We start from the raw sequence: 14,040 nt of genomic DNA on the forward strand, positions 1-14,040 counted from the left end.
TAACTCAAAAGGACATATGTACCCCAATGTTCACTGCAGCACTATTTACAATAGCCAGGACATGAAAACAATCTAAATGTCCAACGACAGATGAATGGATAAAGAAGATGTGGTACATATATACAATGGAATATTACTCAACCATAAAAAGAAATGAAATTGGGTCATTTGTAGAGATGTGGATGGACCTAGAGTTTGTCATACAGAGTGAAGTAAGCCAGAAAGAGAAAAACAAATACCATATATTAACACATATATGTGGACTCTAGAAAAATGGTACAGATGAACCTATTTGCAGGGCAGGAATAGAGACACAGATGTAGAGAACAGACATGTGGACACGGGGAGGAAAGGGAGGGTGGGCGAATTGGGAGATTAGGACTGACATATATACACTACCATGCATAAAATAGATAGCTAGTGGGAACATGCTATAAAGCACAGGAAGCTCAGCTCGGCGCTCTCTGACGACCTAGATGGGTGGGGTGGGGGGTGGGAGGGAGGTCCAAGAGGGAGGGGATATATGTATACATACAGCTGATTCACTTTATTGTACAGCAAAAACTAACACAACATTGTAAAGCAATTATACTCCAATAAAAAAAATTTTTAAATAAACACTAAAAATAAATAAAATTTATATGCAAAAGCAACTAAAACAGGCAAAATAATTTTAAAAAAAAAGAATTGTAGGAAGAAGGAGTCTACTCAATTTCAAGACCTATTATATAGCTCCAACAATCAAGATTGTGTCATACTGGCTGAGAGATAGACACATAGATCAATGAAACAGAAGACAGAACCCAGAAATAAAAACATACAAACATGCTCACCTGATCTTTGACAACAATGTAAAAGCAGTTCAATGGAGGAACAATAAGCTTTTCAACAAATAGTGCTGGAGTACTTGGACATTTATAGGGGGGGAAAAAATGAAGCTCAACCTAATTCTCACAATTTATACAAGAAGTAATTCAAAATTGATCCTGAACTTAAATGTTATATGTAAAACAATAAACTGTTTAAAAAAGAAAAAGGCAAAAAACTCTTGGATCTATAGCTAGGCAAAGAGATCTTAAACTTGACATAAAAAGCACAATACATAAAAGAAAAAAATTTATAAACTGAAATTCATCAAAATTTAAATTTATGCTCTGAGAAAGACCCTGTTACGAGGATGAACAGACAAGCTACAGACTGGGAGAAAATATTTGCAACCTACAACAAAAGATTAGTGTCTAGGGTATTAAAAACAAAAATGAAAACACAAACTTCTCAAAACTCAACAGTAAAATAAACAATCAATTTTTTTTTAATTGGCAAAAGATACTATTATGGGCTGAGTTGTGTCCCCCCAAATCCATCTGTTGAAGCCCTAACTTCCAGTACCTCAGAATGTGAATGTATTTGGAGCTAGGCCCTTTACAGAGGGAATCAAGTTAAAATGAAGTCATAAGGATGGGCCCTAATCCAGTGTGACTGGTGTCCTTAGAGGAAAAGAAAATTTGGACACACAGACACCAGAGATGCATATACACAAAGGAAAAACCATGTTGAGGACACAGCAAGAGGAATGCCATCTGTTAAGCAGAGTAAGACATCAGAAGAAACCAAACCTGCCAACACGTTGTTCTTGGATTCCTAGCCTCCAGAACTGTGAGAAAATAAATTTCCATTATCTAAGCCACTCCATATGTGGTATTTTGTTATGGCAGCCCTGGCAAACTAATACAGACACAAAGAGACATTTAACCCAGGAGGATATATAGATGGCAAATAAACACATGAAAACAAAGTCAGCATCATTAGCCATTAGGGAAATGTAAATTAATAACACAATGACTTATCATCACATACCTATTAAAATGGGCTAATGAGACGAAGAGGGATCAGATTACTCATATACCGCTGGTTGTAATGTAAAATGTACAGCCACTCCAGAAAACAGCTTGACAGTTTCTTAAAAATATTAACACACAACTATCATATGACCCAGTAATTGCACTCCTGGGCATTTATCCTAGAGAAACGAAAACTTATGTTTACACAAAGACCTTTACACAAATATTTAAAGCAGCTTTATTTATAATAACCAAGAATCGGAAACAACACAGATGTCCATCAATGGGTAAATAGTTAAATAAACTGTGGTACATCCAACATACTACCCAGTAATAAAAAGGAATGAACTACTGATATATGCTAAAACCTGGATGAATCTCCAAAGCATTATGCTGAATGAAAAAAGCCAGTCTCACAGGGATACACACAACATGATTCCAGTTAAATAACATTCTTAAAATTACAAAATTATACAAATGGGGAATAGATTGGTATGGGTATACAAAGGCAATATGAAAGATCTTTGTGGTGATAGAAATATTCTGTATCTTCACTGATTTAATATCAATCTCCTGGATGTGGTATTATAATTTTGCAAGGTGTTAACCATTGGGAAAATCTGGGTAAAGGGTACACAGGATCTCTCTGCATTTTTTCTTACAACTACATGTGAATCTACAATTATCTCCATATAAAAGATTTTAATTCAAAGAAAGCCATCAACTTAAACATTTAAAATATGTGCAACTTATAAATACAATATGCCTCAATAAAAATAGTTATGTAGTAGAAAATATTTTTAAAAGACATAAATTTTTAAAAAACTGTCCAGACCAGTGTTGTCCCACAAAACTTTCTGCAATTACTGATATATTCTGTATTTCTGTGCTGTCTAAAACAGTAGTCACTAGCCACACATGGCTAATGAACACTTAAAATGTGACTAATATGACTGAAAAGCTCAATTTTTTATTTTATTCATTGTAATCAATTTAAATTTAAATAGCCACATGTCATTGGTGGCTACCATATTGGACAAGGCAGGTCTAGACATTACAAAGAATGGGAAAGATCATCATACGCTAAGATGAAACTGTGGCCAAAGTGTATTCAGAAAAAATGTAAATTTTATAACATTGTATGATACCATTTATGTAACAAAAACAAGGAAATAAATGTATATAAGCATGTATATGAAATATACATTTATATATGCTTTTATCTTCTATATAGCCTTCTGTACTATTTAAATTTTTTTTGACAATAATCCTGTGCTGCTTTCTTTTAAAAGCCAAAAGCCCATGCTGGAATTTAAATTTCTGATACCTTGAAAATTCATATACTATTCAACAATACAAAATAAATCACATGTTAGGATATTTCAGAAAGTTTACATTTTTATTTGGTCTGCTAGATTCTAGTTTGTCAATTTTTTTCCCCAAGTGTGGCCTTTTTTTGAACTTGGTAACATACAATTACCCACAGGAAAAAGGAGACAAACAAGGAAAAAACAAGTTTAAATAATGGGAACTTATGAAATCAAGTTAACTAACTTCTTACATAAACAGCTGTAAGATCTGGATATTTATATCAAGTGTTCTATCAGAAAGCAAAATTTCCTTAGAAAATAATGTCTACAGTTTATTCATGATTATAGTTACAGAATTATGAATGAAGATTAATGAGTATTTATAATTACAGTGAAAGGAGATAAAATCTCCAAGGTAGAAACAGATTTAACAATCTGTTACAATTCTCTCTCATAATCTTGAACGGCAGAAAGAAAGGAAAGATTATAAAACAGATGATAGCTAACTCTATGTGTCAAGTGCCGTTCTAAACTTTATGTAGAGGGAGGATTCCTCAGAATCAAAGATGCTGTTGATTGTAAGATGCACATAGTACTGTAGTATTTACTACTGAAAAAAATCCATGCATAAGTGGATCCACACAGTTCAAACATGCGTTGTTCAAGGATCAACTGTACATGACATTATGGTAAAGGGAAAACTATGGAGACCGCAAAAAGATCAGTGGTTGCCAGAGTTAGCAGAGAGGGAGGGATGAGTAGGCGGAACACAAAGGATTTTTAGGGTAGTGAAACTATTCTGTATGATACTGTAATAGTGGATACATGTCATTATACATTTGTCAAAACCCATATTAAAACCCAAAAGTGAACCCTAAGGTAAAGTACAGACTTTGGGTGATAATGATGTGTCAACACAGGTTCATCAACTGTAACAAATGTGCCACCTCCGGGGCAAGTTGTTGACACAGGGTATATGGGAATTCTCTGTACTTTCTGCTCAATGTTGCTGTGAACCTCAAACTACTCTAAAAACTAGTCTATTAAAAATAGTTTTTCAAATAAATGAGGACTTTTGTCATCACAGCTAACTATTCAATCAACTCTGTATCATCACTATCACAATACAAAATGGACAACTGGATTCCAGCAGTTTGAACCTGGATTCTAATTCAGTTCTGCCACTTACCAGCAAGTTACTTACCCTCTCTATGCCTCAATCCTCTCATTTGTAAAAGAGGTATTAAAAAAGGTGTGAGAATTAAACGAATGAATATATAAGCAAAACTGTTTAGGACCGTGGCTAGTTCAGTTATAATTTGGTAACTGTTAGCAATTACCATTGTGATTATCCATCAGATTGAGAAGATAACATGAAAAGCACACAATACAATGCCTCATACCATAAATGAAAAATTAGATACTTTCCTCCACCTTGTGTAAAAAAAAAAAGTAATAAAACTTTTCCCACACATCAAGTGCATATCAGAGAGGGGAGGATAAAGTATGGAATTATCAGAATCACCTCTGAAAGTTTTTCAAAACGTACATACCACAAACCCAAATACTAAATTAGAAACTGTGAGAGGTGTATATGGAAACACGTGTATTCTAATAAAGTTCTCCATAAGGTTCTAATACACACACACACACACACACACACACACACACACACACACACACACACACATATATATATACATTCTTACTTTACCCAACCCATCTACCACGCAAATCTAGTTCTGATGAAGTTATTGCACACCAGTGGTTAATGGGATTTAATGCACTGAAATATCATATATTTTAATATAAATTTCTTGGAGTTCCTATGTATTATCTAGATCAGGGGCTGGCAAATAGAGTCCACAGTTCAAATCTAGCCCAGCACCTGATTTAATATATAAAGTTTTATTGAAACACAGCACACCCATTCATTTCCATATTGTCTACAGCTGCTTTCATACAACCACCACAGAGCTGAGTAGTTGCTACAGAGACTACATGGCCCACAAACTTGAAAATTCTTACTATCTGGCCTTTACAGAGAAAGTTTCCCAACCTTGGTCTAGATTATTCATGCAGCATGCTATTCAGTAGCTCAACTAGAACATTTACTGTTAACAATGAGTGCAGTGTAATTACAGCATCTCTAAGTACGTAAAAAACTAGAAGACTGGAACAAAGCAAACAAACAGTTCTTCACACTAAGAGTACAGAGGACAGAAACAGTTTCCCTGCTAGCATTCCTGCTTTAAGGAAACTGTTCCTCCTCCAACTCCCAGCAAGATAGCCTGGCAAAGTTCAGACCCTCTCCTGTGGTCATATGAGTGGACACACTGCCACTTTCCAATGTGGAATAAGGAAAGACATGCAGTCCCTCTCTAATGGTTAGCTGAGATTTGAGAGATCAACGCTGGCATCCATGTCCCCACTACACAGAATAAAGAAGTTGCTCTGCATTAGGAGAAAATGAAGCTGAAAGGCAGAGATGAGGAGAGAGAGAAGATTGTCTTGGTGACATTCTCAGCTCAGGTTCCAATTATCCTTGAGCCCAACTGCACCCATGCCATCCTGAGTTTGGGTTATGTGGACCAGTAAATTCCCTTTTTTGCCCAAGTAGATTTTTAAAAGGTTGGTGACATCTGCAATCCAAGAATTCTAACTAACACGACAAGCAACTTCTTCACCTCACAAAAGGGTTTGTTCATTCGTTCATTTGTTCATTTATTTTAATGAGAATGGAGATAGTTTTGGTCACCAGTTTTGTTCATCCTTCATTAAATCCTTCATAAATTAACAGATGTTCATAATACACACACACATACATTTTTAAAAACTGAATGAGGGTACAGTAACATCTCAATCAGTAATTAACAGTATTTTTCACTTGATTTTTCCTAGTATAAAACAACTGATAAAAAACACAAGTTATCTGACATATATACAAAGAAACCCCTTCAGGTACATTTAGCCCTATCACTTCCATCTCCTCAACAATAATTATCAGTAATCAGAAAGATGAGCCTAGGATACTATAATATTCTGATTTATCAAAGAAAGATTCTATCATATTTAGTATGTATTAATCCTAGAAAGTAGAGTAATTCATTTGGTAAATTTTCAACACCAATTGAGACAAAAATGAAAAATATTCTGTTAACCCTCTATAATTCAGGAAGTTAAGTTCTTCATAATATCTCATTTAAAGAAGGCTCAAGTTTCACTCTACTTTCAAATTAGCTACCTGTAGCTCTATTTTAAGGAGAATTTAACAGAAGATATCATCCTACAAATGGATAATTATTGCACTGGGTGAGAATTTTACTTGCATATTTTATAAATATAATATTGCCTTGAATCAACTTTTTAAATTCCAAAGCTTAAACTATTTGATATTTTATTCTTGAATTACCTATCTGTAATAGAATCTAATCATAAAATAATATTAGAAATAGATGATGTTTTGAAAGAGAATTTCACATAACCCTGATATTGAAATAACATCTTTCTGGATTATGTGGCTGTTGGGAGTTCTGTTAAAAGCACACTACATCAAGACACTTTAAATGACTAACCAACCCTAACTACCCTAACACACCCTTAGGATACTCTCTAGAGGAAAGGAGGTCCACAATGCATTTAAAATTTTTAACAAAATACACACACATGCACACACTCATGTTCATCTATCCTGAGGGATCTGAAGGCCTCCAATTCATCTTTTGTTATTTTAAAATGCCTTATTCTGTATTCCTCATTATTCTATGGCCTATCAAAGCATCAAGACCATACTTAGATACTCAATAAACACTCCTCATATCAAAGCACACATCTTTAAGAAAATTAAACAGTGCAAAAAAGGCTTATAATAAAGAGTACTCTGCCTGTCCTCTCCTCAAACCCCAGACAACCAATTTTCGTTATCTTAGCTACCTAGACAGTTGCCTCAATATCTAATATATGTATACTACTATTGCTTGAGATCTTAATAACTAATCATAACATTAATAGCTAACATGTATTGTGTTACTAAGTGCCAGACATAGAACTTTATATACATTCTCTCATTTCATCTTCACGACAGCTTCATGAGGTAGGAGCTATTATATTCCCATTTTAGTCTGGAAAATTGGAACACAGTTCAATAACTTGCCCAGAGTCACAAAGCTAGTAAGTACAAAACTAGGATTTGAACTCAAGCAGCCAAACACCAGCACTCTCACTTTTAACCTACATCCTCTTATATTTACCCACGCCACAGTCCCCTCTTAATAAATACTTTTGGGATAGGTCTCACAAATTAAATAAAAATAGGGATCGAAACAAAACAAAGAGGTCAAAACAGTAAAATGGCATTTCTCTCAATCAAATATAATTTTTTGGTTCTACAGGTCAGTAATTTTCAACTTTGGCTTTGCCACAATCCATGAGGTCACCAATTAGTTGCATTTTCATTTTTATATATTGACTCAGTAGTTACTATGCTTAGGGTATAGTATTTTTAAATCTAAATTACAAGTATATGGCCTATAGCATTTTTGCTGAATAAAAAAGGCATCAGATCCTAAAGACTGACAGAAAGACATGTTTTGAAGGGAAAGAGTGTGCCCACAATCTATCAGAAAAAGAAAAGTTATTTTCAAAGTATCTTTCTATCTGCTTTATGAAAACAAATGAGTTTATATATGTGTACACATGTATATCGCTATATAATAGGGCAAAAAAATTTAGTAATGGAAAAAGGCAAAACCACTTTCACTAAAGAAAAGTTTCAAAAAATAGATTTTGTAAAATCTGTAAAGACAGGAGATGTAGTAGTTCTTCAGATTAATATTCTAAACAAAGAAAAAATGAGACATGAATATGGACAAATTTAATGTGAAGCAAAAAAGTTACCATTAAAAAAAAAATGAGACACTAGAGAAAAGACAGTAATAGAAGTTTGAAATTGAGAAAAAAAGTAAGCGAGCAAGAGATGAAAGCCCCAGGTAATCTAGGCAATCCAGTTCAAAGCTCTGAGTCAGATCCTGCTGAGACAGAGAGCCCTTATAATAATACTCTGGCTGAAGGGAGTATTGTGGCCTCATTCTATGAAAGAGCAGAGAAGGCTTACTGAGGACGTACTAGTGAGTGAAACGGAAGGCTGGTGACAGCAAGCCAGCTGGATCTGTAGACCAACATATGGTCTTTATCTCTGCTGAAGTTTTACTTCTAACCATTCTAGATAACAGGAATCCGAACCTACTTACAGCCTACACTTCTCATTTCAGCACTTATTTGTATTCTGATATCTTTCCAACTGGATCATTAACTTCTGGAGAGCATAAGCTATTCTATTTATTCTATTTTCACCCATATAACCTAGTACAGTGTTATGCACCTAGTAGATAGATGCTCAAGCCTATCAATCTTGAAAAATCACAATATACCACAGAGCATTAGAGTTTAAAGAAATCTGAAGAGAGCATCCAGTCTAGCCTCTTTATCTTAAAAGCAAAGAAACTAAGTGTAGTTTAAATGTCCACTAGCCTAAAGTGGAAGAGCTGGGATTAGCACCCTAATCCCCTGATAATCAGTTTATCTTTTTCCAAATAGCCTCTAATTTCTTCCATTAAAATAAAACAATCTTATTTCATCAGAAAACAAAGTCAACAGCATCAGTACTCACTATATGTCAGAGTTCTTTACATTTGCTTGGCAGTCTACATGCCTAGGTCTGTGATGACTGCTTTACAAACATTATTCTAGTTAATACTCACAATGACTCTAAGAGGTAGGTACTATTATCCTAATTTCACAAAAATGTAAAATGTAATTTGACCATGATGATAGTAAGTGGCAGAACCTAGATTCTCCATTTGTCACCAGAGTCTTGGCTCTTAACCAGTATCCTATACTGTTTCTGTATTTACCACAAATATACTGAAGTCTCAAAATAAACAAATGTTTAAGTGACTGACTAAATGAATGGATTATTTAATTAATTGAAAAGTAAGGTTCTCTCATAGCAAATATCTCTAAAAAGAAGGGTTCGTTGTTAATCTAATTACATAATCCCCTAAGAAAGGTTTTAACAGTGAGCAGTCTGCATACTAACAGGAGATTTAAGGATAGCTAATTTCTTTATCCCACAAATAATTCACCTATTCAACAAATAGTGAGACTCTATTTTTGTGACACAGTGTTAAATTTGAACATAAAAAGTAAAATAAACTTGTTCCTGCAAGATCCTATTCCACTAAATTAAAACCCACACAAACTACAAAGTTACAGTAATCAAGACAGTATGGTACTGGCACAAAAACAGAAATATAGATCAATGGAACAGGATAAAAAGCCCAGAGATAAACCCACGCACATATGGTCACCTTATCTTTGATAAAGGAGGCAAGAATATACAGTGGAGAAAAGACAGCCTCTTCAATAGGTGGTGCTGGGAAAACTGGACAGCTACATGTAAAAGTATGAAATTAGAACACTCCCTAACACCATACACAAAAATAAACTCAAAATGGATTAAAGACCTAAATGTAAGGCCAGGCACTATCAAACTCTTAGAGGAAAACATAGGCAGAACGCTCTATGACATAAATCACAGCAAGATCCTTTTTGACCCACCTCCTAGAGAAATGGAAATAAAAACAAAAATAAACAAATGGGACCTAATGAAACTTAAAAGCTTTTGCACAGCAAAGGAAACCATAAACAAGACCAAAAGACAACCCTCAGAATGGGAGAAAATATTTGCAAACGAAGCAACTGACAAAGGATTAATCTCCAAAATATACAAGCAACTCATGCAGCTCAATAACAAAAAAACAAACAACCCAATCCAAAAATGGGCAGAAGGCCTAAATAGACATTTCTCCAAAGAAGATATACAGATTGCCAACAAACACATGAAAGAATGTTCAACATCATTAATCATTAGAGAAATGCAAATCAAAACTACAATGAGATATCATCTCACACTGGTCAGAATGGCCATCATCAAAAAATCTAGAAACAATAAATGCTGGAGAGGGTGTGGAGAAAAGGGAACCCTCTTGCACTGTTGGTGGGAATGTAAATTGATACAGCCACTATGGAGAACAGTATGGAGGTTCCTCAAAAAACTAAAAATAGAACTACCATACGACCCAGCAATCCCACTACTGGGCATATACCCTGAGAAAACCATAATTCAAAAAGAGTCATGTACCAAAATGTTCGTTGCAGCTCTATTTACAATAGCCAGGACATGGAAGCAACCTAAGTGTCCATCATCGGATAAATGGATAAAGAAGATGTGGCACATATATACAATGGAATATTACTCAGCCATAAAAAGAAACGAGGGCTTCCCTGGTGGCGCGGTGGTTGGGAGTCCGCCTGCCAATGCAGGGGACACGGGTTCGAGCCCTGGTCTGGGAGGATCCCACATGCCGCGGAGCAACTAGGCCCGTGAGCCACAATTGCTGAGCCTGCGCATCTGGAGCCTGTGCTCCGCAACAAGGGAGGCCACGATGGTGAGAGGCCCGCGCACCGCGATGAAGAGTGGCCCCCGCTTGCCACAACTAGAGAAAGCCCTCGCACAGAAACGAAGACCCAACACAGCCATAAATAAATAAATAAATAAATAAATATTTAAAAAAAAAAAAAAAAGAAAGAAACGAAATTGAGTTATTTGTAGTGAGGTGGATGGAGTTAGAGTCTGTCATACAGAGTGAAGTAAGTCAGAAAGAGAAAAACAAATACAGTATGCTAACACATATATATGGAATCTAAGGAAAAAAAAAAAAAAAGGTCATGAAGAACCTAGTGGTAAGATGGGAATAAAGACACAGACCTACTAGAGAATGGACATGAGGATATGAGGAGGGGGAAGTGTAAGCTGTGACAAAGTGAGAGAGTGGCATGGACATATATACACTACCAAACGTATAATAGATAGCTAGTGGGAAGCAGCTGCATAGCACAGGGAGATCAGCTGGTGCTTTGTGACCATCTAGAGGGGTGGGATAGGGAGGGTGGGAGGGAGGGAGATACAAGAGGGAAGAGATATGGGAACATATGTATATGTATAGCTGATTCACTTTGTTATAGATCAGAAACTAACACACCATTGTAAAGCAATATACTCCAATAAAGATGTTTAAAAAAAAAAAACCCCACACAAGTTTCTACACCAGTCATCAAAATCAAAATAAATGTATAACACCGCCCTCCTTCTGGTGCAGAAAGGAGTAACATTAACTGAGCACCTACAATGTGCCAGTTCTTAAACCTCAACAAAGAATCTCACCTAATCCCTTAAAGCCAAGTGAACTAGGCAGCATCTCCATTTTCTGATGAACAAACTGAGGCTTTAAGAGATTAAGAACCTGTCTCAGGTTACTTGGCTAATTACTACAAATCCAGAATTGGAACCCAAGTTTGACCAAAAGTTTATGTTCTCTCCAAAAATGACTTAAAGGTACTATTATTTTATTTGTTCACCAAAGCAAAAAAGGTTTGCTAGGTTTCTTTCCAAGGGAGTAGGAAGACACCACTTACTTTAACAACAAAAAATAATATATTATCTCACTTAATCCTCAGCTTATTAGTTATTATTATTTCATCCCATTATTATAAATCATGAAGCTAAAACTCAGGGAAGTAGCTTGCCCAAGAATGCACAGCAAGGAAGCAGCAGAACTATACCAGGTCTGTACCAGGTGTGAATGCAGAACTAACCACAGGAAAAATGCAGAAAGACCTTAGGCCTGGTAGTTATGAGCTTAAGACTCAAAACACCTAAACTAAGTGGACCTTGTGTTTGTCAAGCAAAAAGGAATGGTACATATCATCTATTTCAACTTCCACTTCCAATGATGAGGAAGTTGATTTTCTAGTAATAGTCTATTAAATGGCAACTTGAAGACTGGTCTCTAAATTCCAAGCCTACAGCCCATTACATTATACAAAGCAATTTCTGGATTTGTTGCCTGTTGAAATTATTCCTAAAGTACCAAACAATGAACTATTTCACAAAGCAAAGGTTTATGAAGAAAGAAGAGTTATGTTAAAATCCATAGAATCAATATTTAAGTATTTAAAATACTTTCACAGGAGTAGATGAATAGAAATATTCCTTAGCAACATTTTCAATGCATCATCTGAAAACTTTGTCTATTTCTTGATATATTTTTAGGGCCTAAAGTGTGAACTAAAAGAGAGATGTCTCCGATGCCAATTCTGAGAATTTTTTTTTACCACTTTGGTCAAAAAAAAAAAATGTTTAGTTTTACTGTAGAACTCTGTCAGAAATCCAAAGTAGCCTTTTCATTGAGAGTGGCCCAGGTATATTCCTAAGGAACTGTGCCACTGTTTTTGATAAGTCAAAGTGATGAATGAGGTGATGAGTATTAACATATAACATGGGTAAGTGCTTATATTTATATTATACTAAGTAATATAAGCATGCTATAATCCCAACTCCAGAAATAAACAGAATCATTCTAATGCAAGATAACCAAGTAGAGACTTCCATGTTTGTTCACCCTACTACAACACAAAGATTGTCTTCATCCCTTAAGCTCATAAAAACTACAGGAGTTCTTCAGGAAGCTTTGCTGCTGCCCTCCGCACAGCACTATGGATCACTAAAAACCGGAATGCATCAAGAATTGCTTCCAGGCCTGAACTAGCACTAGCTCAGCTATAAACTAACAGAATGCTACTGATCTTGGAGAGGGTCACTGTTTACTTACAGGGGAAGATACTCATGTGATGGGAAACGTGTTGCACTGTCCTCCTCTGGCTCCCGCCCCCCCCCCCGAAAAAACACGGTACTGTGACAAGCTAATGTGAGCGTAGGTCTAATTCCCAAAAGTTCTGACCTCTCTTTTTAATCGCTTAAGGACAAACGCTCAAAGAAGGACATAAAAGACACAAGGGGCCCCGAGGTGCTGCCTATGGCATCACGGGAAGGACATCACTTTGGCCAAAAAACTGTGTTCGTCCCCTACACTCCCCCACAGTGAGCCAAATGGGAGGAATAGATACCGTCATTCACTCTGGCGAAGGAAAAGGGAAGAAATCAAAACCAGACGCGCTTCCTTCTCGCCCCGAGAGGCTTGGAGCAGGACTAGGGGCTTATCGTGCGGTTCCAAACCAGCACCAGGCCCCCGCCGCCAATGCACCCGCGAGCAGCGCGGCGACAGAGTAGAATCTTCAACATCTCCACCTCTGTCCTCCAGGCACAACCAGGGACGGCGTCCCAGAGCCCGCCCCGGCCGGGCCCGCCCCGCTATCTCCTCCCCCGTTATCCGCTCACAGCCGCGCTCGGGCCTGGATTTGCCTCCCCGCCCTCCCCAACTTCCGCGCGTTCCACTACCCCGAACACGCAGGCCACCGCCCCCTGCGAGCCCGGCGGAGAAAGGTTGGAGGATCGCAGGGCTAGGAATGCGCTCGGCGCCGTTTCTCACCTCTGGATGGAGAAGGGGCACGCAGCCCGCTTCGGTCTCGTACTCATCCGGGCCGTCCGCCATCTTGGTGTTAAATCCCTCCTCCCGCTGCATGCCGGGAGAAAGCGTTTCACCCTCGCGGGGTTCGGGCAAGGCGGAGGGCGAGCGCGAGGGCGAGCTCGAGCCCCGCCGGAGGCAACGCGGCCGCCTCCTCCTCCTCCTTCCCTTCCCCCCGTGACGCCCCCTCTGCCCCCTCCCCCCTCGGGGAGCACGGGTCCCTGCGCGCGTGCGCGCGTGCCGGGCCGGGCCGGTCCGAGCGGGAGCGCGCTCTGCTGCACTGCGCCGGGGCAGGCGGGCGGAAGGCTCTGGGCGTGGGCGCTGCCACTCGCGAGCGGGCCCGCGCCCCAGGCAGCTGTGCGCCTCTGGCTACCCCGGGGAGGCGGCTGCTGGGCAACCGGGTAG

At 37.9% G+C, this 14,040-nt stretch overlaps 1 protein-coding gene across 3 annotated transcripts in view; it reads right to left on the reverse strand.

Moving 5' to 3' along the window:
- ZDHHC17 (zinc finger DHHC-type palmitoyltransferase 17) overlaps nucleotides 1-13,804 on the reverse strand; it is a 126,060-nt gene extending 112,256 nt beyond the window's left edge. For 2 of the 3 annotated variants that reach the window (XM_057556328.1, XM_057556326.1), the window contains exon 1: nucleotides 13,600-13,804. In XM_057556328.1, coding sequence (XP_057412311.1) covers nucleotides 13,600-13,692 — 93 coding nt within the window. In that variant the 5' untranslated portion in view covers nucleotides 13,693-13,804. Of the gene's footprint in view, nucleotides 1-13,177; nucleotides 13,355-13,599 lie in introns of those variants that run through there. The other variant, XM_057556327.1, reaches the window with a different exon arrangement.
- Between the last annotated feature and the right edge of the window lie 236 nt (nucleotides 13,805-14,040).

Source organism: Balaenoptera acutorostrata, chromosome 11 (assembly GCF_949987535.1).
Source record: "Balaenoptera acutorostrata chromosome 11, mBalAcu1.1, whole genome shotgun sequence".
NCBI classification, from domain to species: Eukaryota; Metazoa; Chordata; class Mammalia; order Artiodactyla; family Balaenopteridae; genus Balaenoptera; species Balaenoptera acutorostrata.